At 42.0% G+C, this 26,230-nt stretch overlaps 1 protein-coding gene across 1 annotated transcript; it reads right to left on the reverse strand.

Moving 5' to 3' along the window:
• Positions 1–661: 661 nt before the first annotated feature.
• Positions 662–24,237, reverse strand: vps37c (VPS37C subunit of ESCRT-I). Its single transcript, XM_056372833.1, has 5 exons — positions 23,088–24,237; positions 22,565–22,675; positions 11,760–11,931; positions 7,703–7,785; positions 662–6,113 (listed from the first exon to the last, which is right to left on the reverse strand). The coding sequence occupies exons 2-5, from the start codon at positions 22,655–22,657 to the stop codon at positions 5,412–5,414; spliced, it is 1,050 nt and encodes a 349-aa protein (XP_056228808.1). The 5' UTR covers positions 22,658–22,675; positions 23,088–24,237; the 3' UTR covers positions 662–5,411.
• Positions 24,238–26,230: the final 1,993 nt, after the last annotated feature.

The following is a 26,230-nucleotide window of genomic DNA, read 5'->3' on the forward strand; positions in this document are numbered from 1 at the left end:
TAATTTCATGTCAATAGCCCCATTAGGAATATATTTACTGAGAAAAATGTTGACGCGTTCAATACTTATTTTTTCCGCTGTTTGTAGGCTATATGCCTTTTATTTTTTTCTTATTAATTTAAACATGTCTATCTTCCCATTTTGGGAAAGTCGTCTCAGACTTTTGGACCCTAATGTATACAATATTATATCAACATATACTGACAGGTTTTGGGGTGGATATATATTTATGTAACATACACTATGTTTATAAGCATACATACATAAATATGTATCAGTAGATATGTGTCAGTAAATGAAATTGTTGTTATTATAGGTTTCCTACAAAACTTTTACATAAAAAGTATATATGAAACCTATAAAAAAAATAACATATGTTCTTTGATTACATATGGCATATATGGACATTCAATATATGTACATATATTACATTTATATATTTATTTTATTTTTACATTATTTATATTATATAATTTTATATTACATTTGTGTATGGTTAATAAATATTAAAGGTAAAAATTTACTTAAAAATGGACATTTCCAATTGTATCATCAAAATATTTCCATAAAAAATTTCATTTCAAAATAAAAGCCCAGCGTCTGGTAGTTTCCAGTGTTGTTATCAGTTTGTTCTGTGAGACGTTCAATTGAAAAGTCAGAGTTTTCATTAAGATCAATTTCAGTTTAATTATTCACAACCCGAAGAATGAGAAAGAAAACAAGAAAGGCTCTTTAACAATCTATAGTCATCAACATCATCATCGTCATATAACTCCTCATCATCAGAACAGGTACAGCATCTGAGTGATCATATGAACTCTAGAACAGAATGTCTCCCTGTACGTCTTCTAAACACTGATTCTCTTGTTACTTTCTCCGTCCCTGTGGGACACTCAGATCTATGAAACAAACCCACCACATCAGTGAGGCTGGGCAGGAGGTGTGTGTCTGTGTGTGTGTGTGTGTGTGTGTGTGTCAAAGGTGAAGCTGAACTAAAACACAGGAGGAATGATGTGAGCAGCACCTGACTAGGTGGGTCAGGTGGAGCGTGCACCATCACATGCAGGTTTATAAAGACTTCATAGATCACACTGATTGATTATTTTTGTTCATTGTTCATGGATCAGTTATGAGCATTTAGTAAGAAGAACAGAGTGGCTGCTGTTTCTCCCACCTGCGTTCTGTCTGTCTGTTGTCCAATAACAAATGTTCACTGTCTCTCACAATCTGTTCACCAGTTACAGTCAGTCAATGTGTTAATGTCCACACGGGACGGGGACGAGCTCCAGCTGTTTTGTGACATCTACCTGCTGCTGACAGGAAACCTGACGCTGACGACCTGATGATGTCAGCCAGGTCAGAGGTCAGAGATCAGGTGAGAGTCCATCCCTCCATACTCCAAGTTAAGACCAATCAGCGTCCTATGAGGGAGCAGCTACTGGCAGCTGTGGGTGTGTCTTATGTGGCCTCCTGAAGAGGTTAGCATAGACGCTGCTTAGCATCAGTTGTTGAGTTTGATTTGACCAACTGGTTCCACTAGTGGTGACATGGGCAGGCCACAGAATCTGACTGGTTTCCCAGATGTTCTGTATAGCAACACATCTGGCTCCACTGTCACTGTGACACAGGTTGTTATGATTCCTATAAATAACACTGATCATCCCTTTATAAAAGCTGCTGCTGCTCAACCTCAAACCCTGTAGCTACTGATGTACACAAGCAAACCACCTTCACTCTCTTTACGTCTTAACATCTGGATCAGTGTCTCCAGACCACTATCAACACGTCATGCGTCGTGCTGTCAGATTGGTTTCCCGCGTGGAGAACACTCATCACCTTCATCAGTGTTTCTCTTTATCACGACTGTTCCGTTCTGACGTGGTCACATGGTGGTGTTTTCAAAGACTGTTACAGGACTGTCCAGACTACAGCCCCCACACAAACACTGTCAAACACTGGAGCTATTTTAACATCTGAATATGAAGGAAACACTGAGAACGGACAGAGGAGCCAAACCTTCTGAATCAAGTACACTACCAGTCCAACGTCTGACAACAATCTACAGTCTCTGTGATTCTGACATTAAAGCTCCATATAATATAAAGGTAATTGTCCATGTGTTGATTGATTATAGATCAGGTCTAGGTTCTATATTAATACTGTGAAAGTATCAAAGCGTTCAGTTGACAGAAAAATGCACACAGCCTGCATTCAGAAACTGAGCCTCAAAACCAGCCGTCAGCATTTCTGGAACTTTGTGATGTCACAACAAAGTCACCAAGCAAGTCACCACGCAACGCTCACCAGGACCCACCATCTAACCATGCAGGATTTGGTTTCTATGAGTGTTTAACTGAAATCTGCTATATTTTTATTGGATCACTCAGAAAATAGGCAAAGGCAAAGAGCCTCCTCTCCTCTGACTGGCTCACCGACCTGTTGTTACTAGAGCTCCAGAGAGAAGCCTGAGAGGAGATGAAGGGAAAATATGGAGCTTTAAACATAGAATCTAGATGTCTGACTCCTCCAGCTGAACTCTCCCTGTCTTTCTTTCTACAGTGGAGATCAGACATTGTTCAGAAAGTTGGTCCACTAATATGTGTCACTGTCAGCTTGAGTCCAGTTCATCCCAGACCAGTTCCATGAGGTTCAGATCTGAGACTGCGCTGGTCTTCATCATGTTGCTGTAGGATGAATTTCTGACCAACCAGTCTTTCTTCCGCTGTTCCTGCTCTGTCTCCCTCCACTCTGACAGCAGTATACAGTCCTGCCTCCTGCAGCACAGTGTTGTCATGGTGATTATCAGAGGGTGTAGTGACACCGTTTGTACAGAGGAAGTGTTTCATTTACTTCCACTGCTGCAGGACAGACGGATGTTCACCAGTTCCTTCATCCCTGATAAAGACCCTCACTGCTGACCTTTGACCTCACTGCTGACGTTTCAATGTAACCTGGGAAACTGCACATGTTTTATGACCTTTGACCTGTTGTGTATCTGTCAGTGTTCACACAAGTTATGATGAAGTGATCAGACACGTTTTTAACAGAAGAGAAAAACAACAGTGGACAAAAGCTCTGTGATGTTACTGTCATGGAAACTGATGACTGAAACCAGGAAGTGACAGAGGACACTGACTGGCTGCTGCTTCATGCTGCAGAGACACTGATGAGTCCTACTCTCTGCGACATGATGTGGAAATGAAGTGCTGATCAAACCTGTGTGATCAACCCCCCCCCACTGCTATGGCAGTCTGATGTAGTGATGACTCAGTCTGAGAACCCCCCCCCTTCTCCAGAAGGAGTGATGGAGAGGAGGAGTGATGAAGAGGAGGAGTGTGATGGAGAGGAGTGATGGAGAAGAGGAGTGAGGAGGTGGTGTGGATGACAGATTAGTGTTAGCGGGAGAGTGAAACAGAGTGTTGGTTGTGTCACTACAGGACTGCAGTGCTGCTGACTCCCCCATCACACCGCTAACACCTCAGTGCTAACACCTCTACACAGCTAACACTTCTTCTTGTTCTGGCTCTTCGCACAAAACAAGTTTATCAGACAGGCCAATCGTGACCCCCCCACCCCTGCGGGGCCCCTAAACGAGGGACCCCAGCAGTAAGACTCTGACCTGCTTCACTCCAGTTGGTGTCATGTTTATTGGACAGGTGGGCTCCACTTCATCTGTGTCTGTATCTAGTCTTGGAAATGAAGATGTCTGATGCGTGCAGCAGTAGACACCTGCTCGTTCTCCTCATGCCCTCTTCTGCTAGCTGTTTGTTATGGAGGAAGCAAAGGCAACCAACAACTGAAAATGAAAGCTGCCCACCCGTGCAGCAGCCATATTTGTTTGGGTAAAGGAATGGAGACACACCTTGGGGCAGGCTTTAAAATTTTAATTCACTGCAAAGGGAAGGGAAAGCTTTGTTAAAGACCCATGCATTCTTTAAGCTGCAGTAATGATTATTTTATAGTAAGAGTGGATCAGATGACTGTGTCAGTGACGAACCCACACACTATTGTTACCATGCACTGCTGAGTCAGTTTCCAACTCAGTCCTGGACCTGCTCAGCAGCAGACAGACTGAGGCAGAGAACAGCTGTGAACATGCTGGAGCTGGAAAGGACGAAACACTGAACTAACAGAGAGGGAACTGACTGATTTCTCGCATGTAGGACAAGAATGCACAAGTCTGGTCTGAAACAGATGGGGTCAGGTCCAGCCCTGTTGCTGCGACAGTTGCCATCTCTGGCTCAGGACTGAAGAGTCCTGGCTTTACACCTAGAGACATGTACAGCAGCTGCTAGCAAGTCTCCTGTACAAGCTGAGCTGACCTGACCTCTGACAGCTACCTGAGCTTTTATCAGTTTTAGCCGTCTGACCAGCTGTATCAAGGCTCGATCACAACCGACCAGCAGCTCCCTTTCCGAGCGAAGTCACTGTGTGAGACACACAGCACACAGGAGGCAGGAGACTGGCATGTCTGTCGTCCTGTTAGCGTCTCTTCAGCTCAGAGCTTTTTCTCTCTCTGCTGTGAGATGATCCTGAGAAGAAGCTTGACACACAGCTGTTGTTGCCAGGTTGTTAGCTGTTAGCTCGTCAGCTACAGCAGCTCACCAATGTGCCAGTCTCTGCTGCTGCAATGTCCTCTGTCGACACAGAAGTCAGGGAACCAGCAGAATGCAGTGTCGTGGTCTTTGGTGAGAGTTACTGCTGCTGCCCTCAGGTAACTCACCTAACACATTCATGTGTGGAGCAGGTAAGTGTCTGACAGAGCTGATGATGTTCCCTCCAAATCCTGTGTCTGAATTGAACCTAACATAAGAGCCGACATCTACCTTCTACTGACAGACCCTCCAACAGACAGCTACTGACACTGGTGTAGTGTTACAAAGACTGACTTCTGTCAGGGGGAGTGCACTTGTGTGTTTATAAGGTTTTCTGATTGCCAAATAGCAACACACACACACACACACACACACACACACACACACACACACACACACACACACACACACACACACACTTGAAATGGCAGAAGAGGAGGGTGGGAGGGAGTGATGGACAGAGGGAGGAGGGTGAGTGTATGAATGGCCAGATACAAGTGTGAACATTTAAACGCAACAACCTGAGACTAGTGTGGGGCGGGGTGGGTCGCAGGGTGATGGAGGAAGGGAAAAGGAAAGAGAAAAAGATCGACAGACTGATATTTAGAGTAGAGTAGAATAGTGCAACAAATATAAGTAAAGCGAGACACCTCTTGAATGTGGGAGATGGGGGGGGTAGAAAAGGTACAAAGACAAGAGGAGGACAAGGAGTCAGGGTGAGGAGAGAGAGGGAGGTCAGGGAGGGAGGAAGGGGGGAGGGTGAGACAGCAAGGAAGAATTGAGAAGAAGAAGTGAGACATAGGAGCAGTAGTGCTTTCAGGAGTACGGCTGTGGGACTCCATATCCTGGTCTGTAGACGGGTCTCCCCGTCGGTGACTGAGAAGAGGAAAAGGGGGGCCCAGCGGGGTAGCTATAGCCACCGTAGCTGTAGGAGGCCGGGTAGGGCGCAGGGCCACTCTGGGGTTGGCTGGGGGTGTACTGGCCGAATGCTGAACCCGGGTGTGGGGCTGGGAAGGAAGGCTGGGTTGGGTAAGGGCAGGCGGCTGAAGCCGGAGGCCCGAAAGCGGGCCTGGGGCCAGGGTAGCTCCCAGTGGGGGTGAAGGGCGAGCCGGAACCTGGGTAGGGAGGGATGGCCGGGCCGGAGCCTGCTGCCGCTGCTGCAGGGGGGGGGTTGGGCGGGGTGATGGGGTAGGGGCTGTAGGGTAATCCAGCAGACAAGGAGGCTGGCTGAGAGGCATTTTGGTAACAAGAGGACTGAGGTTTGGAGTTCGGCTGCTGCTGATTTGTTGTCGTTGTTGTCGTCTGTTGATTCCACGGTGATGCCGTGGCAGCAGGATCCTGGCTGATGCCTGCTGATGATGTCATGGCGGTGAGATTGCCCTCGCTCCTCTGTCGCAGGATCTCCTGGAGTTTCTCTATCCGGACTCGTCTTTTGTGAGCAAGGGAGCGCAGCGAGAGGAAGCGGTCGAGGAAGGAGTCCAGCGACAGAGAGCCCTCCAGAAACTCATCAGCTAGAGCCTGCAGGCGCGCGTGCGCACACACACACGCACGCACACACACACACACACACACACACACACACACACACACACACACACACACACACACACACACACACACACACACACACACACAGAGTGATGGTTACTGCTGGGCACATCTTAGACCTAAAACACATCTTCCAAGTACAAGTCTGAAAGCTCTGAGCTCCCTGCTGTGATATGAAATGCCTGACCTGAAACTTTTAAAATGACACTGCTACAAGTAGACCTCCATATTAAAATGAGACCTGTGTTCTTCTGTGAAAGGACAGGTCATACTGTCTGACTGAAGTCTGGCGTTCACTATATCCCTACTGTTCCCTCCTGGTGGTTGTTGCTTGTACCAAATGTGAAGGCAATACAGAGATATCATATTAACACAGATGAAAACATTGATCCTTAAAAAACAGCATTGTTTTTATTTATTGATTCTTCCGACAATTAAACCAGGAAGCTGACAGGGACACTGATCAATCACTACAGATACCAATACTTAGTTAGAGATCTGTGATTTAAACAGTTATGACGTGGCAGAGGAACAGAGAAGCAGACTGAGAGTAGAGGTGGACGATAGGACAAAGCTTGGATGTAGTTAATGGCTTTTTCACAAGCATCCACATTAAATTGTCACTAAACTTTTTTTGGACATCGGATTGAAATTCACTTTGCCACCGTTTACATTACATACAATATCACAAAAAAATCACAACAAGCATCTAACAGCTGTCAGTCAGTCAGTTAGTGTGTCTGCATCACCCTCACTCCAGTCAGGATGCTCTGATTGATCGGCCAATTTTCATTTAAGATAGTGATCATCTTCAAACTGATCAGCTGTGGTTAATACCCTGAGAGAAGCAAAGTGTGCTGTGTAGTGTAGCCCCACCTCCCACCAATAGGGTCACCAAAACAAAACAACATGTTGCCTTTTGGAACTGTTACAGAGAGTGTGAGACTGATATTGCATATACATGATATATAAGAACATATATATATATATATATATATATATATATATATATAGTCAAGTCCTGATTCTTGATGTTTTTACGTTTTGGTTGCTAACAAGTGTCTAAATGAGACTGCAATGGTTGTTGAGGACATTAAATGTCATCACGCTGAACATGAAAACTGATCTACTCACCAGTCCACCTTTACAGCCTTGTTGTGTCGGTACAAACTGGCACTAACTCTGTCATAGGAAAGGCTTTTGTAGAAGAGGTGAGAGCTAAATCAAACTACAAGCTGAAGTTTAGTCGTGGTGTGTGACCGTAGTGTTGAAGTCAAGTGACCATGGTGTAGTTGGTTTATAGCTTAACATTAGCTTTTTACTTCTGCTGATTGTAATGAGGCTTCAAACATCACAAAGTGGTGTTCATTAGTGAAGATGATCCTGCTGAACAAAACCTGCCAGGATCACAAACTGTTGTTTTTCTCTAATAATCCAAAATGTTAAAATCCCATTGGCTGTTTGTGGAGGGAACCGGGGTGCACACTTTGTTTGTGTGTGTGTGTGTGTGTGTGTGTGTGTGTGTGTGTGTGTGTGTGTGTGTACAGCTCTGCACTGACCTCTGACTCTGCCTCCGTTTTGCTGCCCTCTGCCTGTAGTCTGGAGAACAAGGCCTCTGGAGACACCTGACCCACCATCCCATCTGAGGAGGAGGAGGAGAGGAAGAGCAGGAGAGAGAGTGAGAGAGGTAACAATACATCCCAGCAGGCCACCTTTCACTGAGAGACTGATGACACCTGTGTGCGGTGACATCTGTTGGGACTCAATCATTCAATAGACCAAATGTTTCTTTGCTCCACTGGACAAAGGAATTCACACTCCACAGTTCCTCACGGTTCACACCTGGGGACGACCCTTCCCCCCCCACGGACCTTACTGGCCAGCCATGGTCAGCGTGTGACATGTGACCCCCAAGGGTGTCACCAAACAAAACCAGTCTTCTAGACCCCTTCTCTCTCTCTTCCCTTCTTGGCTTGCTCTGGAGAGCAGCTCCAGCTCTCTCCTCTTGGTTCTTCAAAAGGGCAACAAGGCCCCAGCCCAGGTCAGCTCTGCTACCTGAGAAACCAGCTCTCCCTCGCCGGCCTGCTCACAGCAGCCTGCAAACACTCTTCTCCTCTACAGCAGCGACCTGCTTCGGATTAATTGTGAGTGAACCAAATCCTCTTCAGAATCAGCAGCTACAACACAAGGCCAGCTGATTTTCCAAGCAACAGGAGTCGTAGCAGAGTTAGCATGGAACAGCTAACTTTGTGAGGAGAACAAGGGAGATAACCGCAAAGCAACACAGCCAGACAGGACTTTACTCCACCAGGAAGCCTCCCAACTCACTGGACTTTACAACAACACTGGAAAGGACCTCTTTGCTTGTTCAAAGGACTGGGTAACGTTAACGGACTGGGCCTAACCTTTCCCAGCACAGCATAGCACAGCATAGCTAATCAGCTTGTTCACTTGTTAATGTACTTGTTGATTGATGTCTTGTTGTTGCAATGTTTGCTTAGGTTGTGGTCAGTCATACAGTTAATCAAGTACTCGTATGTTCACACACATAGCAGTACGTCTCAGTCCTAGAACCTGCATGAAGCTAACCTCCTCCCTCTAACTTGGTACCTTTAGATTACATGAGCTAGGCTAACAAAGAAACTCACACCTTCCCTCTCACACACACTAGGTGGTCTCAGCGGCCATTTTGAGTAGTTTCTTTGTTTACCGCCATCTTGTGTAGTCTTCTTTGTTCAGGTCATGTGGTCACAGTGACCACTTTGAGTCAGCCATCTTGCCTTTGTCTGTGTCTCAACAGACACACACACACACACCTGTATATACTAGATTAGACATTGTGTTTTACTCTGCTCCATTGTAAATAAATGCCTTTTAAGTATAACTACTGGTGTGTTTAATGTTGCACAAGCGTGAATATTGCCAACCTCTACTCGGTAGAATTCCAATCCTTCAACTGTAACTACTAATGGTAATTTGGTTATAGTTAGTAAGCTAATGGTTAATCAGAGTTCCAGATTAATGGTAATAAATTGAGACTAAAACCATATTGGCTATTTTGCCTATTAGTTTAGGCTGGTGCCCCGTGAACTTTAATTCATTTTGAAGTTATTATTTAATATTCTTATTTTTAATATTAATATTTTCTTAATTTGTGATAGCCAATAAATTGATAAACAACCGAAATCCAACATATTTGGTGTCCAGCTCATGAGGTAGAGCTCAGACCCAACACATCATTGTAACAGTAAGTGTGAGTGGAGACAAAAAAACTGTCTAGATTCACACTGTCATACACTAAGCCATTCACGTCTAACTCTGTCCGTCTGAGTCGCTTAGACAATGATGATGATGATGATGACGACGACGACGACGACGACTTCCACACATGTGACACATTCTGTCTTATTTTCATAGTACATGAACATGAAGAGCAGCCAAACGGCTGACCTGCTGCGTCTGAAGATCTAGGGTATGGTCAGTGGAATGTGACATCAATGCTGGGTGTGGTTACAGCTGCACTTCCGACCACACCCAACCATGTTGGCTGCTACTAATGATTATTTCATAATCGATGCATTTAATTAGGGGTGGGTGATCGGACTTTGATATATGATCAGATCGCCTCATTAAAAGTTTCTATATTTAGATATTTAATTTCAAAAGTTCAGTCACTGCTAACCAGACCATATTAATTGTTAAACAACTAGCCCACTAACTGCAGCTGGAGACAGCAGCTCTGGTTCTGCTCTGCAGCCTCGGTGAGTTGGGTGTAGCTCCACATGAATCAGTTCTCCACCTGAGCAGAACCAGAACCACTGTCACCAGCTGCAGTCCAAGACAGTGGAGACCTGCTGCAGGCGGGAGACAGGAAGTGTGACAAGGCCAGGCAGCGAATTAACTTTCAAATTAAAGTAATTACATACAGCACCTCATAAATAAATAACTGCTGTCTAAACGGATACTCCATATAAACAGTAAAAACTGTGACGGTATTGTGGGCATGTTCACAGGGCATCAGTATGTCAAGCTAATAGTAAATTCTAAGAGTGCCCTCTGCTGGAGAACAGGGCAAACTACTTCAAAGGCCTTGTTGAGGTTAAAGACCGTACATTTTTAATTAGAACAAATAATTACAGTTGAAATATGAAATCTTTTCACACATTTGAACACAGGTTTAGATTTTGAAGAACAGCTCAAGTAAATGTGACAGTGACTTTATCTTTAACTTAAGGAACAGAGGCTAGCCCGGACATGACACCATGACTCTAACCACCTCTGACCTGTTCATGTTTCAACATTATACTATGTATCATGTATGATATCTGAAAAATTAAATATTGACGTGGTGTTAATAGCGTGTGATGACAGATGTTTGACCTTGTGGATCTTGTTTCTTTTCACTGTCCATTGAGTGTAATTGTTGTATTTATAGATTTATAGAGCGTTTGCAGATGGGGCCCAGAGGTTCTGGATCAATCTGCACAAGGAAGTCAGGTCGGCTAAGTGTGTGACCTCCTTTAAAGGTGCACTATGCATTCCTGCATGGTTTCAGCGCGATTTTATTTTTGTCTCAAATCATAGGCATCTCCCCTTGATCCGCTAGCTGCCTGCCCCCTGAATACAGTGTGAAAAAGCACGGTCTCTGGAGACAACACAGGCGTCACAAACGGCAAACAAACACTAGGGGCACAGGCTGTGCCCCAAAACATAACAAACCACGTTTCAGCCAATCACCGACAAGAACCGCCGTAGCACAGCTCCACTTTCGATTTCGATGCGCGTTCATGACAGTTATGGAAACATGGGGGGAGGGGCAAGCTTGCTCTGTTTTGTTTGGTATTTACTTCGAACGTCAACAGAAGTGACGTCATGCAGGAATGCATAGTGCACCTTAACACTCTTCTTAAAACTTAATTTCATCAGAGAGCTTTCCTGGTTTTAGTCCATTTATCTTAAAATGACTCTATTGGTTTTGATTCACCTTACAGTTTTAATTGTTTTATCTATTGTCTTCTATTTGAAACCTGTTGATTTTATTGCTGCCTTCATCACTCACATAGATGTTGAAAAGTACTCTATAAATGAACTGAATAAAATAAAAAGAATATCATTATTCTTATTATTTGTTCACTTTAGACAGTTGTGGTTACAGACTCTCTTTGCCTCCCTTACTCACATCTGAGTCTCATTAATTTGACAAAGAGACGAAACACAATAAACACAGTTAAACATAACATTGATATTATTATTAGTATTATTATTATTATTATTATTATTAATGTTTTATATAGAGATCGTGATATCATCGTTATTGTGAATTCTTTGTGTTGTAATTGTGTTGTGAAAATCGGATATAGTGACAGCTCTGATACTCACTGTAGCAAATCAATACAAAAATACTATAAGTGTACCAATTATCAATCATATATCACAAGATCACTGTTATTATTCCCACTGTTAATCTCAACACCAGCTTTTGTTATTTCTCAGTTTACATGTTCGGACATGAGGTGGGAATCTTCACCTCAAGTCAACATGTGTAATGATATCAACTGATCAATCAATATCAAGAAGACCCCCCCCCCCCATCCCCCACCCCCACCCCCACCCCACCTCTGATGGAGCAGTGTTGTCTGTAGGTTTCTCTGACAGCCTCTAGTTGAGAGTATCTCTCCACCAGCACCTCCCTCTGTGACTCCAGACGAGGCTTCATGTCCAGGTTCTGCTCGGCCAGGCTGCGATTGGATGCCAGCGCCATCTCTCTCTCCAGCTGGATGTTCTGGATCTGAGGAGGAGGAAGACAGACATCAGACAACTTAAAGCAAATGTCATCTTGTGGTGTGAAAGGCTGGGTATCAAACCTCAGGGCTATCACCAAGTATCACAAAGGGAAAAGTGGTCAGATTAAGCATCTTGTTAATTCTATGATCAGATTTAGCTTCAGTTTGCCTCAGATATTTAAGAACTGGCTTCTTTTGTTCTATGAAAAAATGAGGCTTCGCAGAAAAATATATTTCTCAAACTAAGGTATAGGGGAAAAGTATTTTTAGTCTAATGGGTAAAGTGTGGCTTTATCAATATCTCTTTAGTATCAGTACCAAAGTTCAGGTATCTACCTCATAGGTGGAGGACACGGTGAGTCACTTCTTAAATACCAGTGTTGGTGATTTCACATGAGAAATAAATGATGGAGAAGCTATAATCAGTTTTAGGTAAACTCTGCTTCAAGCCTAATTTCCTTGCACAGTATTAGTACAGGCACAGGGGTGAGCATCTACAGCAGGTGTCTGTAACATAAACACTAAGGAATGAAAGTACAGTCTCCCTTCAAACATTGCTGCATTTTTGTACCTTCTTCTTCTCAACATTTCTGTTCCCCTAGTGACAAATACGTACCTTTATATCCTGGTAAAAAAAAATGTACATACCCACTGGATAGGTACAGGATTGGTGCCTTATTTTTTAAGTTATTTTTGGCATTTTTGCCTTTATTTTTAATAGGAGCAGTGAGAGAGACAGACAGGAAAGTCAGGGGGAGAGAGAAGGAATGAAATGCAGCAAAGAACAGAAAACAAAACAAAAAACTGTTAGTTTACATCTTTAACAAAATCAACATTTTATATGTAAACTGATCCATTTTCAGTGTGTTTCAATGTATTGTTCTGATATTGTTCTAACCCTAACCCCAGCACATGAGAAAAAGCAGCTATTCAACATTAAGTTGAAGCATAAGACCTGAGGAGCCATTCTCTAATCACTGAGTGCAACCAAGAGAAATTTCATTTTGGTTTCAGACATAAAACAGGAACAAAGTTAAGTAAAAGTACATTTACAAAATACAAATTCATGACTCGCATACTGTATTAGATTCAGTTCATTCAGTGTTTAAATACTGGCTTTGTAAGCCTGCCTCATGACCGTACCCCTTTAAATCAAAATTTTGTGAATACTGATTTCCAGCTTATCTGCCTGAACATTCATCTTGTTAAAAGTACAGTTGTGTACCCTTTGCTGTCACCAATGATTTTGTACCTTTAAAATAAACAAATGTCCACAGTTATCAACCTGAGGACCATATCAGCACCTTACACGGTTCATAAAGTTACAAAAGTGGTCGGACACACCCACCAGTCCAAGGTAGGTGTGGGCAGAGGAGCAGTACTGGTGGAATACACTAACCTCTGTATGTCAGTAGTTCTAATTGCTGTCCACTGACTTCTCATAACATTCAGTAACTGAATCCAGCTGTTAATTAGTGACTGGTCTGTCCTGGATCTTGTCCCACAGCTGGGGACTGTCGACCATAATCTGCAGCTGCTCAGATCCTGAGTTGATGATTAATGCGGAAAGTCCTGCTTGTGCAGACCAAGTCGTGTCTGTCAATGACCAACTTTGATTAGATGGAAGTGAGTCAAAGAGGTTTTCGGACTCTTGTGCTCAGACCGGTGTTAAAGGACAGGAAGTGTCAAGAGCTACGTGAAACTAGGTACCAAAATTGAGCTATGCTGACCAAATACCACATCTCTGGACCATTAGACTGAATGATGACACACATGAAATATCTCAGTATTTTCTACAGAGCAGGTAAATGTTCAGTTGTAAGAAAGCATCAACCTCCAGGTCTGAAACCTGAAGCATCAACCCTGAAGAACCAAAAGCTGCAGTTCCTATAATGACCACTAGACCTCTGGCTCCAACAGTGAGTCAATAGCAATAGATTCCCATGTTCAAATGTCCAACTTTAGGCAGAAATTAACATGTTTACAGTTTACAGTGGTATGAAAACAGTTTTAGTGTTTCTAGCTAATTTCTTCCTTCATGACAACTGTTTATATACCCCTACAGTTCACCTACAAAGAACATATTGGAGTGGATGATGATGTCCTTTACATGCTCCACCGGGCCCATTCTTTTTTTTCCCAAAGTATATTTTTTTGGCTTTTGTGACTTTATTGGACAGGATAGTAGAGAGAGACAGGAAATGGGGAGGCAGAGAGGGGGATTGACATGCAGCAAAGGCCATCCGATGCGGGACTCGAACCGGGGCCAACTGCAGCGAGGACTGTAGCCTCTACACATGGGGCGCCTGCTTGACCACTACGCCACACGACGCCCCACCAGGCCCATTCTTACTTGGATGAGCCAGGTAGTTACATGAGGATTATGTTCTTTGATTTTTCAAGTGCATTTAACACCATCCAACCCCCCATTCTTAAAGACAAGCTGAAAGGGATGGGGGTGGATCCCTGCTTCACGTCCTGGATTGTGGATTACCTGACAAGACGACCACAGTACGTCAGGCTGGGTAACTGTGAGATAGTGATGAGCAGCACTGGGGCTCCACAGGGGACTGTTCTGGCTCCGTTCCTGTTCACCCTGCATACGGCCGACTTTAAATACAACTCTGAGTCATGCCACATCCAGAAATACTCAGATGACACAGCTATTATGGCGCGTATCAAGAATTGGCAGGAAGAGGAGTACAGGGATCTGACGATGGCCTTCAGTGAATGGAACGACAAGAACTGCATCCTTCTGAACACCTCCAAGACCAAGGAGTTGGTCATGGACTTTCGGAAGTCTAGGCCCACCTTTCAGCCAGTCAACATTCGAGGGAAGGACATTGAGATGTCCACAGTGAAATGCTGCACATGTTTTATCAGTCAGTCGTGGCCAGTGTACTTTTTTATGCTGCAGTCTGCTGGGGCAGCAGCATGTCAGACATGAACACAAGGAGATTGGACAAGCTGGTAAAAAAGGTTGGGTCTGTGCTTAGCAGGAGTCTGGAGTCACTGAGGACTGTTGTGGAGAGATGCATGCAATGTAAGATGGAGGCCATCTTGGACAATGATACCAACCACCCTCTCCACAACATTCTGGCAGGACAGAGAAGCAGCTACAGGTGCAGCAAATGTCTCATCTCACTGCGCTGCAGAACAGAGAGGTTCAGGAGATCCTTTGTTCTCACTGCCATTAGGCTATACAACACCTCAGCCAAAGGATGTGGACTAATCTAATTATTATTGTTTATTTATTATCAGCTGTTATTATCATTATTATTTTTATTATTATTATCATCAAAAATGAGCTAATGGCCACATGAATTTCCCCTAGGGGATAAATAAAGTATCTATCTGTCTATCTATCTGTAAAACTCGCCTGTTTACATTTTGTTAAAGGGGAGCTATTATACTTTTCTGAGTTTTTCCTTACTTAGTCTGTTATATAGGTTGTTGTGCATGTAAATGGTCTCCAGAGTTACAAGGATCAAAGTTTCCATCAAAGGGTAACTCTGTTAGGGTAAAAACCCAATTTCCTCCTTTGTATGAATTGCCTCGTTAGGGGTCCAGACATTACTTCCTGGTCCTATTGATGTCAGTACTTCTGTTGGTGCTGCCCACCTGCAAGTTTGACATGCCCCTACACAAGGCACAGCACATAACTACTTATGGTGAAGTGTTTAATTCGTTTTGTAGCCATGCCAAAAAGACAGTGTTCTTAATTTCCTGGAGAAATCGACTTCATTTTTCCATGGTCCTCCACTGCTCCAAACATTATAGTGTGAGCCAACACTTCAAGGAAGACTGCTTCAGAAACCACGCACAGTTAGGTTTCATTTTCGCAACATTTATTTCTGTAATTCACACTTGATGTGGCCGAACAGGGGACTCAGCCTCACAGCCTGTAAGTGTGCATTGTTATTGTGGATGTTAACCATGTTACTGCGACCCGTTCGCGACCTGATCATGTTAGTAAGAAGCAGCATAGCAGAGTTATAAATGCTTAAACATTTGTCAGTACTGACATGCTGTGCCTCGTTAGCTCAGATAATTATCCACAGTTTAACCGCTGAGTTCGTTTTTCAGTAACTTATGCGCACTAACGTTAAATTAATTCAGATTTACCGGGATTGTGTACCAGCAGGAGGTGAAGCCGTGGAGACTCCCTACCTGTTCACTGTCTGTTCTGAAAAGGGTTTCTCATAAAAGCATTCAAAGTTATGAATATTGTCATTCGAAGTCTTTGCAGACTGTCCAGCTGCTTAATCCGCAGCTCTCTTCATATTTCTTCCTCCTTCCGGCTGCAGGACAGTCGGTACACTTATTTTCTGCTCCAGTCCAGCTTGTGAAGGTGGATCGGGTCTGTCATCTTCTGGTTCAGGATAATGCAAAACTGAAGTCGCCACAACCGGTTGTTTATACTAGACATGCGGTCATTGCCATGTTAGTTGTCGGTCAGCTCCAGAGGGAGGAGGGGGGCCCGAAAGCGCTCTGAGCTCTAACAGAGCCTTTCAGACAGAGGGTGAAGAGAGTATAAAATGTACAGAAGAAGAAAAATAATGCATTTTCAGAACATTAAAATATGTAAATCTATTTAGTCGACAACAAGAATGAAATGATGAACACTAAAAATGGCCATTATAGGTCCTCTTTAAGGCTTAAAGTCATGTATAATTGTGGGCATGGCCCCTTTAGGTTACAGGTGAGTGCAGTACTACAGGATTTTCCCCTCTTCCTAACTAAACACACAGCTGTACAAACAATACAGATGTCATCAGAACCGCTTGTCTTATCTCCAAATAACTGAACCATATTTTCTGCCAACAAATCTGGGCCCGTGTCACAAAGCATCTTACAGCTAAAAGTAGCTCCTAACTAGCCAATTTAGGAGAAACTCCTAAAAATAATGGGCGTGTCAGTCCTAACTTTAGAAGTCCTAATTTTTCTAAGAGTAATTCATCACTTAGCTAAAAGTAGCTCCAAAGTCAGAGAAGTTATTAGTAGTGGAGAGGACTCCTAACTAAATAATCACAAAAAATCTTAAAGAGCTGCTGTCATCGTTGAATCTCTTAAAAGATACGACTCAATCACGACAGAATAATGATTGTTGTGGAGTTTCTGAAGGATGCAGTAACATTTCCAAACAAACAATAAAACAAAGTCAGTGCATAAAGTAAGAGTTCAGCAATGCTGTGTTACTTGGCAACCGAGAAAAGCCAATCTATTCACCAAACAATAAATGTCTCTGTAGACTCACATCACAGGACAGTTCATATGATTTCCTTTAGATGTTCAAAAACTTCAGAGAAATAAAGCAGCTTCATGGTCGGTCTACCCGCTGTGGTCGCTGCTATAGATGGAACGCATGTAAAAATTACTGAACCATCACAAGACGAAGAGGTTTTTGTAAACAGTGAAGCTAAATCACACCATCAACACACATGTTGTATTGATGCTGCCTGTACAGCTGTAGACATTGTTGTACAGTGTCCAGGATCTACACATGATTCAGGGATCTTATGGAGATATCCAGCTGGATGTCACCTGGTGGGGGACAGTGGAAATCTTCTCAAACCTCAACCCACAGCTGGGACCACAGCTACATTACAACAGGCTGCCAGTTAGCTTTAGTTAGCTTGTCTATGAGAGGTTATTTTTTTTTATTTTCCATTGAGTGAATTGAATGTAAGTTTTCATTGTAAAATTAAATTCTCCTGGGTCAACACGGACCTGATCATACAGATGCACTTTGGAGAATGCGCTACTCTTGTAAACAGCTCCGAATCTGTTATAATTTAATTCGTATTAATTTATCTCTGTTTTTATATTTTTATGTTGTACACGCGTTAACTGGCACAGACCGTCTTTCATCAACCAATCACTGTCCATGAAAATTGTCAGCCATAGAAACAGAGTCACTCTGAGTTTTGAGTTTTCACTTTTCCTTAGTAAAGTTTGTCTCAGCAGCTTCGTGACGAGGACTGAGGAGAAAAATATTTTGTTAAAAACTTTTAGTGTGACTTAGGAGAAGTCTTAGTGGTAAGATAAAATGCTTTGTGAATACGGGCCCAAGTCTTTAGTGTAACTCGTGCCATTTTCTGTAGCTACAATTTACAGCTGTTCCCTAAACGCCTCACATATTGGCTATAGGTAATGCTAGCATGTGTGGCCTTTGTACGAGAAACGCTGGGACTTCAGCAGTGTGGACCGCCATTGTGTCTCCCTCCATGTTGTAGGAGAACGTGAATGAGTGAGGGTGGGGTTGTGTGTGGTGTTGTGCGTGGGGATGGAGTTGTGTAGAGAGTGCGAGAGAGGTGAGATGTCGCTGTCACTTCTTTATGGAACAAACCGATTATATGAAGCAACATCTAACTACATTGATATAAACTGTATTGTCTCATCTTATGTTTGAAAATATATCATATACATTAAAAAGTCGATACACAGCCCGTCACTACTGAACACCAGGGTAATATGCAAGAGAGAGCAACACAGACAGTTTTCTGTGGAGGGTAAATGCTAAATAGATGTATGCTTAAAGAGGACCTCTTATGGTCATTTTAAGTGTTATTCTTGGTGTTGACTTAAAAAGATTTACATGCTTTAATGTTCTGAACGGACATTACATTACATGTTATACTGTACTCTCTTCACCCTCTGTCTGGAACACTCAGGGCTCTTTAAGACACCCCTCCTCCCTCTGGAGCCCAGTGTACTCTGATTGGTCAGCTTGCCGGCAACTACGATGGCAACAACACGTACTGCACATCTTGTGTAAACAAACTTCGGACGACAATATTCATAACTTGGAATGTTTTTTTTTTTTTTTAAGAAACCCTGATACTTCCAGATAAAAGGAATATAAATAATGGAGGAACAGACAGACAGTCGACAGGTAGGGAGTCTCCACCGCTTCACCTCCTGCTGGTTTATGATGCCGGTAAATATGAATGAATTTAACAATAGTGCGCATAGTTACTCAAAAATGAACTCAGTGGTTAAACTGTGGATAATTTATCTGAGCTAACGAGGTAAAGCATGTCAACACTGACAAACGTTTAAGCATTTATATCTTTGCTATGCTGCTTCTTACTAACATGATCAGGTCACAGTAACGCGGTTATCCACAGTAATCACATTACAATGTTTGGAGCAGTGGAGAACTGTGGAAAAATTAAGTAGATTTCTGCAGGAAATAAAGAACAGTCTTTTCGGCATGGCTAAAAAACTAATGAAAACACTTAACTATAATTAGTTATGTGCTGTGCCCTGTGTGGGGGCGTGTGAAGCTTGCAGGTGGACAGCACCAACAGAAGTACTGACATCAATAGGACCAGGGAGTAATGTCTGGCCCCCAAATGAGGCATTTCATACAAAGGAGAAATTTGGGTTTTTACCCTGACAGAGTTTCTCCCTCCCTCCTCTTTGATCCTTGTGACTCTGGAGACCATTTACATGCACAAAAACCTATATAACACACTATAAGTAAGGAAAATCTCAGAAAAGCATAATAGGTCCCCTTTAATCTAGAAGGTTGATGGTGTTAGAATCAACACATTTATTGCTATGGTTATTTAAAGAGATTTATCTCCGCCGGTCAACAAGTGATTATACTCCTCTGCTCCGTGTAAATCACAGGTCGAGCTGCTCTTTATAAAAAACTCATGAATTTATGAAATTGTAATGGAGAGCTTTTTATCTATGTATGGGGTTGTTGCTTCTTTTGCCACGTCAAATAAAACAAGTCAAATATCGTTTTGACATCTGCAAAGGCATGAGCATCAGAATCGTTGATCACTGATATCATCATCCATTGGCACAACCCTAGGAAGGAATGTACGAAGGAAGAGATACACACTCACTCACAATAGTGGCAGCAACCCACGTAGACTTCTGTACAGTTGGACACCAGCATTGCTTCAGTGTTTACTGAGACAGAGTTCCACTTACTCACTTCCCCCACCCAGGCCATCAAAATGATCTATCTCTTATTTTGAAGGAATCCCATATCTCAATGTATACAGATGATGCAACAGTATTCACATCTGGACCTAAAGTGTAGGAGCTAAATTTAGCTTGAAATCAGTGTTTGAACCCTAACCCTAACCAGTAATATATTAGCATTAGGGCTGCACAATTAATCAAAACACAACTGAAATTCTAATATGGCTAAGCAGCAATTTTTTTTTAATGAAGGTAAAATGTGTCACATTGTTGTGCATTGTTAGAACAATCAGTATTGTGTTGCTACAGAGACGCCCCAGCCTACAAATCATATTCTCCAGACGTAAAGGAACAAGTTTGTTCGGGCCAAGACCAACAAAAATCACATTATCATCATTTTTACAAATTTTCAGTGACAATTTAATGAAGAATTATCACTCCACCTGAAAATGTGACTAATGTCGCTATCGCAATATCTGACAAAATGTTTTTTTTTGGATATGGTTCCGCCCTAATTTATGATGGAGTGTTAGGGCCACATTGTGGGAAAAAAAAAGAAATCTGAAATTTCAAGAATAAAGTCATAACACTGCCAGAACAAAGTCGTAATATTACAAGAATTAAAAATGTAAAAGTTGTAGAGGGAAAAATACATAATTTTTAGGAATATTACAACAACCAATCAAACAGTCAGTGGCAGCTGCTGTTTGTCTGTCTAACAATAGAATGACTCAGTTTCTTCACAATCTTATGATTGACATTCTTGTCCTGACGCTGCTGCTGCTGCTGAAGATGACGAGCCAAAAGATGAAGTATCTCCTTACTTGTGAAACCTAAAGTAGAACTTCACAGGATGCGCCACATTCCTCATGTTAAAGCTTCTGATACTTCCCTCTAAAACAACACACAACTTAAATGACTTTATTCTCATAATAACATGACTTTTTCTTTTAAATATTATTATTTTATTCTCAAAATTACGACTTTATTCTTGAAATTTCATTAAAAAAAATTTTAATTACTAATTTGCATTGAATGTATCTAAAACAAATATTGTGTTTGGAACTAATTACACTAAACCAATCCTGGTTCTCCATATAAATATGTGTTCATTAATTAGGTTGAGGACCAAAGTCACTGGACCATAGACCTCACCTTAGACAATAGGTTGTCATGGCTGAAACACAGATAACATGGTAACTAAAATGGGGAATAGTCTTTCTGCAATATTGAGGTGTTCAAAATATGTGACACAAGATAAAACCAGTTACAGTTAAACCAGTGACAGTCGATGGTCTTATCCAAACTGGATCCCTGTACCTCCTGGTTACATGTTAAAAGCACATTATTGTTTTTATTGCTTGTTCTTATCAGAAACATCAAAAAGAGTTTTAATGGTGATGCGCATTCATTTTTAACCAGAGCTGTAGCAGGAAGGCAGTTTATACTGTTCCATGCTGGGGCAAGTTCAATCCAGTGTACTGTCTGATATCAAGCAATATATAAATGTACTTCACTCACTACAGAAAATAGTGCGTCAGTTTTAAATTATTACTTAAATGTATCTCAGATAAAACAACATTATCAGTGTTTTCCTCATTCTGTATTCCCATTTCATTGTTTCCCTTAAAGGACCAGTGTGTTGGATTTAGTGACGTCTAGCTTTGAGGTTGTATTTGCGACCCCCCCCTTACAACTAAAGCATGAAAATTTCTCCATGTTTCTATAAACCAGGAAGTTTCAAATGGGTGGGCAGAGCCTCCTGGAATAATGAGTGTGGTCCAGACCAAACTAGCATGCTAGCTTCTGATTAGAGTGTTTGCTAATGTGCTAGCTAGTCATGAAATTCCATAGAACAAAATTATACATGCAAAATACAGGATACATGATTATATATATAATGGAAAAATATGGCAAAAACTGGAAAAATGTAATACTGAGGTCAATGACCTCTCAAGATCACCAGAGGTCAGATACAAACTGCTTCCACGTCTGAAATAAAACGTCGGGGTGTGTAGATGATCTGCTGAAACTTTCATGCTTTAGTCATTAGATGCACAGTTGTTTTCCCCCCTATCCACCCCACTGTTTTGTGAATCAGGTGTGAATCACTCCAGAGTTCAAAACACTTCGGTGTTACAGTTGTCAACAATGTGTCACCATTGCTGCTAAATTCTATCAGAACTGAACCAGAATTTAAAAGTGAAGTGATCTAAGTCGAATGTTTCCAATTTTCTCCACACTGAGTTTTATTTTGATCCAAGAAAACTGTCTGTGAGCTGTCAATCACTTCACATTGTCTATGGGGAAAATGAATGGGACTTTTTCTTCAGGAACCAGGATGCCTGAAACAGCTCCTCACACCTTCCAACTCTACAGTATTTGTTATGTTGTGTTGCAGCTACTATTATAGTCTGTGACTGTAAGTGCTGTTGATCTGTATTATCCCTGTGTCTACATTTATATGGACACCAGGAAGAATAGCTGCTGTGATACAAACAGTCAGTTTGGGTTTTAAATCATTAATATGACAGTTTGGGTGGTTTGTGTCATGTGAGTTTAGCCATGCTGAAGGGCTCCTGGTTTCAGGACTTGTAAATCAAACCCCTGACTTCTCACAGGCACGTTTCATGGGAGAGTTCAAGGCCAAACTGGAAAATGAAAGTCAAATGGAAAGTGAAGCATCATTTTTACCTCGTCAGACTCTAGAGCCATAGACTCCACCCTCTCCGGGTTGTCCAGGAGCTCCTGTAGCTCTGATTGGCTAAGGTCCTGGAGTTTCTCCATTTGATTTTGGCAGGATGGCTGTTGTCACAAAGGAAGCAGGAAATGAAAGTTAAAAACAATGTTTGGAAACAGAGAGTGAACAGTCAGAGGACTAACTTCTGCATTTTAATCTCCCCAACCATATATAGATGATTATTAGTCATTGTCTTATCAGGCTGTTGCTGACAATTCAAGAATTAACAAACCAACCATGTCACCTACACCTGCTCCTTCACAAAGTTTCCACTGTGTAAGTGGCCTTTCACAAATGTGGGCGTTTGTTTTTACACCAACACAAGTGGTAGGAAAACATTAAGACAGTTGGCTAACAGCTAGCTAGAATATAAAAGTCACCCTATAGAGGCAAAGCGGAGGTGAGTGACTGCAGGCCACGGAGCAGAACCAGCTGTTCACTGAGCAGGGGAAAGGCTAAAAATGGGCTGGCACTTACATGATGCTAGCAAACCAAATCCCGCCTGACACTGCGCCGTGGTGACATCCAACACCACCTCTGTTTCCAATCACAGCTGACGTGACACGGCCTTGGGATCTCTCCGACCTGCCCTCACTCGGCCCGACGACTCGACAAACTAGCTAGCTACTCTGCGACGTCTGGTCTCAGCTGACGGTTTCCGCGTTGAGCGATCTGATTACAACAACAGTCGGTATGATCGCAATGTCAGGCACTCGGCCACCGTCAACTTCGAGGGAAGCCCAGCGATTTTGACGACCAAAAAGGGAGCCCAGAGTGACGCCGCTCGTCCCTAACCACCGTTGCCACACGCATCGGTGTCCCGATAAATGTTACTTTATTAAACACACGACCGCGGTCGACACTGCGGGTCAGAAAAGCGCCAAATATTCGCAAAAAAGGAAGAAAGTTTCACTCCACACTGACAGAAACCGCCGCCATTTTAGGAACCATCCACGTTCCGCGGTTCGCAGGGGTGTTCGGACAAAACTAAGATAATCCAAAACAGCAGCGGTGAACTAAAATTAACTCGTGAGTCATACACTTAAAATACTTCCGGTCTGGCGATATGTTTAGGATCAATTATGTCAACTGTGGTCGTCTTCCCTCCGCTGTCCCCCGCATGGCAGGGTAATGGTGGGGTCCTGTGTTCAGCTGGGAAACCCCTACAGTATGTGACGGTATTGTTCCAGCCAATACTTCCCGTGTCCCTCCAGCCCTGCTGTCAGTGGATGAACATCCGTCATCCTGCTGAGGTGGAGGAGCGGCCCCCACCCCGACCAGGCTTCGTCACAGCCGGAGAAACGAGGGGACAGGGGTACCAAAAAACAAGAAACTGCAGAAAACGTCTTCAATGATTTATTTACATGAATAACTACAGGTGACTGACTAACTTTTGACCCGCTATTAGTTTTTTTTTAATTATTTATTTATTATTTCTATGTTATTATTTTTGATTGTTATGTTATGTTATGTTATGTTATGTTATGTTATGTTATGTTATGTTATGTTATGTTATTATTCAATTTCATTTTACATGAATGTTTTTTTAATGATTCTCATTTTACATCAATGTTTTTAACATTTTTATGTTCTTTTTATGTCTTTGTGCAGGTCATTTCTTTGTTGTAAAGCACTTTTTGCTACATTTCTTCTAAGAAAAGTGCTTTAAAAATAAAGATCCTTATTATTATTATTATTATTATTATTATTATCATTATTGTCATTAATACCAAACATTTCTAACTGCAGGCCTGATGGGTTATCAGAAAATGTGAAACCCTCAGTACTTTTAAAGCTTTACCAACAAGTCATTGCCAAAACATTAGATTTAAACAGAGTGGAAACTTCACTTTGAAATGTCATAAAAACACCAACATTTCACATTTACTGGATCGTTCTTTGTACACTTGGCGTGTTTTTGGTTTTGCGCACAGACCCGCAGCCAGTCAGACTCTATGTATAAGTTAATACAGGGTTCTACCATAATATGGGAGACCAGGGCATCTTGTCACACTTTCACCTCAATACCTTGGTCTCAGTATATCACAGTCATCCATTTTCTTTATTAAATTAAACAATAAAGTATTGTGCACAAATTTACACTCTTTAGATTTTTCTCCTCACTTTAATATACTTATAAATGGTTAAGTACAGAATGTGCTTGTGTGACAAGTTGCCCCGTTATGCAGTCAGTTGTCACACTATATTTTTCAGATGAAGAAACACCTCAAACCCATCAAACTCTTAACCTTAACTCTTCCCTTTGTCCTTCCTTCCTTTTCTTAATTTTGTTTGAAAATTCCTACAAAAAGATGTTCATGATTATATATATTTCTTTGAATCAAAGGCTTCTCATGCATCCTCCTGTATATTTCAACCATTTTATCATATTTAACTGTTAAAAATCCAGCTGAAATGAAAAATGCCTTTTAACCATTATAGAGGATATCCGCAGTCACACTGTGCCCCTATTTAACAATATCTGCCAAAAATCTCTTCTTTTCAAACTAAATATTATGGGTGCTTACGTCAGCACACCTCGACTAGTTTAAATCAATATCAGGTGAAGAAGGTGTGCCTGTGAAGCCAACAGCAGACAGCAACATGAAGTAGTGAGAGTGACGTGTGCTGTTGCTAGCTTTAGTCCAGGACTTTGGTTTAGGAATCAAAATAAACCTTTTCTCTCCTTTATCATGTGCAAAAATAATATTATTAAACACACTTATGTATCCAAGTTTAATGACATAAAAAGTGCGATTTAGAGTTTTTTACTTTTAGGTTTGAATATTTGAAAATTGTTCTCAGCTCAGTGATGCAGACCATATGTCAAGAGCAAAATGACTTCAGAACACTTAGAGGAACATGCAACTGTTGTTTTTTTGGATAACACCCTCTAGTTGTGGAGATATGATCAGTGTGACAAGATGCCCTGGTCTCACCTATCTGTGTTTGTAAGTGTTGATAATTAGTAATGGAGCCTGGTCCAGAGGACAGTTCATTGCAGTGGTCTAAACACAAACAGTGTCTGCTGGAGGAGGATTTGCCACAACCTGGCAACTCAGATGTTGTTCTCATTAATGACATAACTGAAGCATTAAAGACGTCCATCCATCCATTAGCTATACCACTTATCCTTAGAAGGTTGCCGGGGGCTGGAGCCATTCTCAGCTGATTTACATTAATGATAAATGTCTTAACCATTAATAAAGCTGTTAATTACAGTTTACAAAGCTCCACATTTGACTGTTAGTAATATCAGCAGGTGTAGTTGTGTTTGGTCCTGGCAGCAGAAATGTATGTAACATATATAAGTATATAAGTATTGATGGTTTGTTTAGTGAATTAGAATTTGTGGTTTTGAGGCTTTTGGCCCATCACATAAATTAACACAATTTTACAGGACACAAATTTATCAGCTGCTGGTGAAAACATGCAAGTTGGTTTTAGCCTTCAGTCTACCAAACTACAACAGATCATCGTCCTGGAGGAAGTCCAAACACACATACACAGATGACAATCAACATTTAGATCAAAATATTAGAATAGAGACAAACTAATAAGAAAATAACGATAACAGCAGCAGGTTGAGCTGAAGACAAACAACCACCAAGTATTAGAAT

This window comes from Seriola aureovittata, chromosome 3 (assembly GCF_021018895.1).
Source record: "Seriola aureovittata isolate HTS-2021-v1 ecotype China chromosome 3, ASM2101889v1, whole genome shotgun sequence".
Taxonomy (NCBI): Eukaryota; Metazoa; Chordata; class Actinopteri; order Carangiformes; family Carangidae; genus Seriola; species Seriola aureovittata.

Excerpts from the sequence above, each read along its gene's own strand:
- vps37c (XM_056372833.1), bottom strand. The coding sequence starts at position 22,657 with ATGGAGAAACTCCAGGACCTTAGCCAATCAGAGCTACAGGAGCTCCTG. Across the intron at positions 7,786-11,759 it reads ACAACACTGCTCCATCAGAG|ATGGGATGGTGGGTCAGGTG; the intron begins GTGGGGTGGGGG and ends CCTCCTCCTCAG. Across the intron at positions 6,114-7,702 it reads AAACGGAGGCAGAGTCAGAG|GCTCTAGCTGATGAGTTTCT; the intron begins GTCAGTGCAGAG and ends GCGCGCCTGCAG.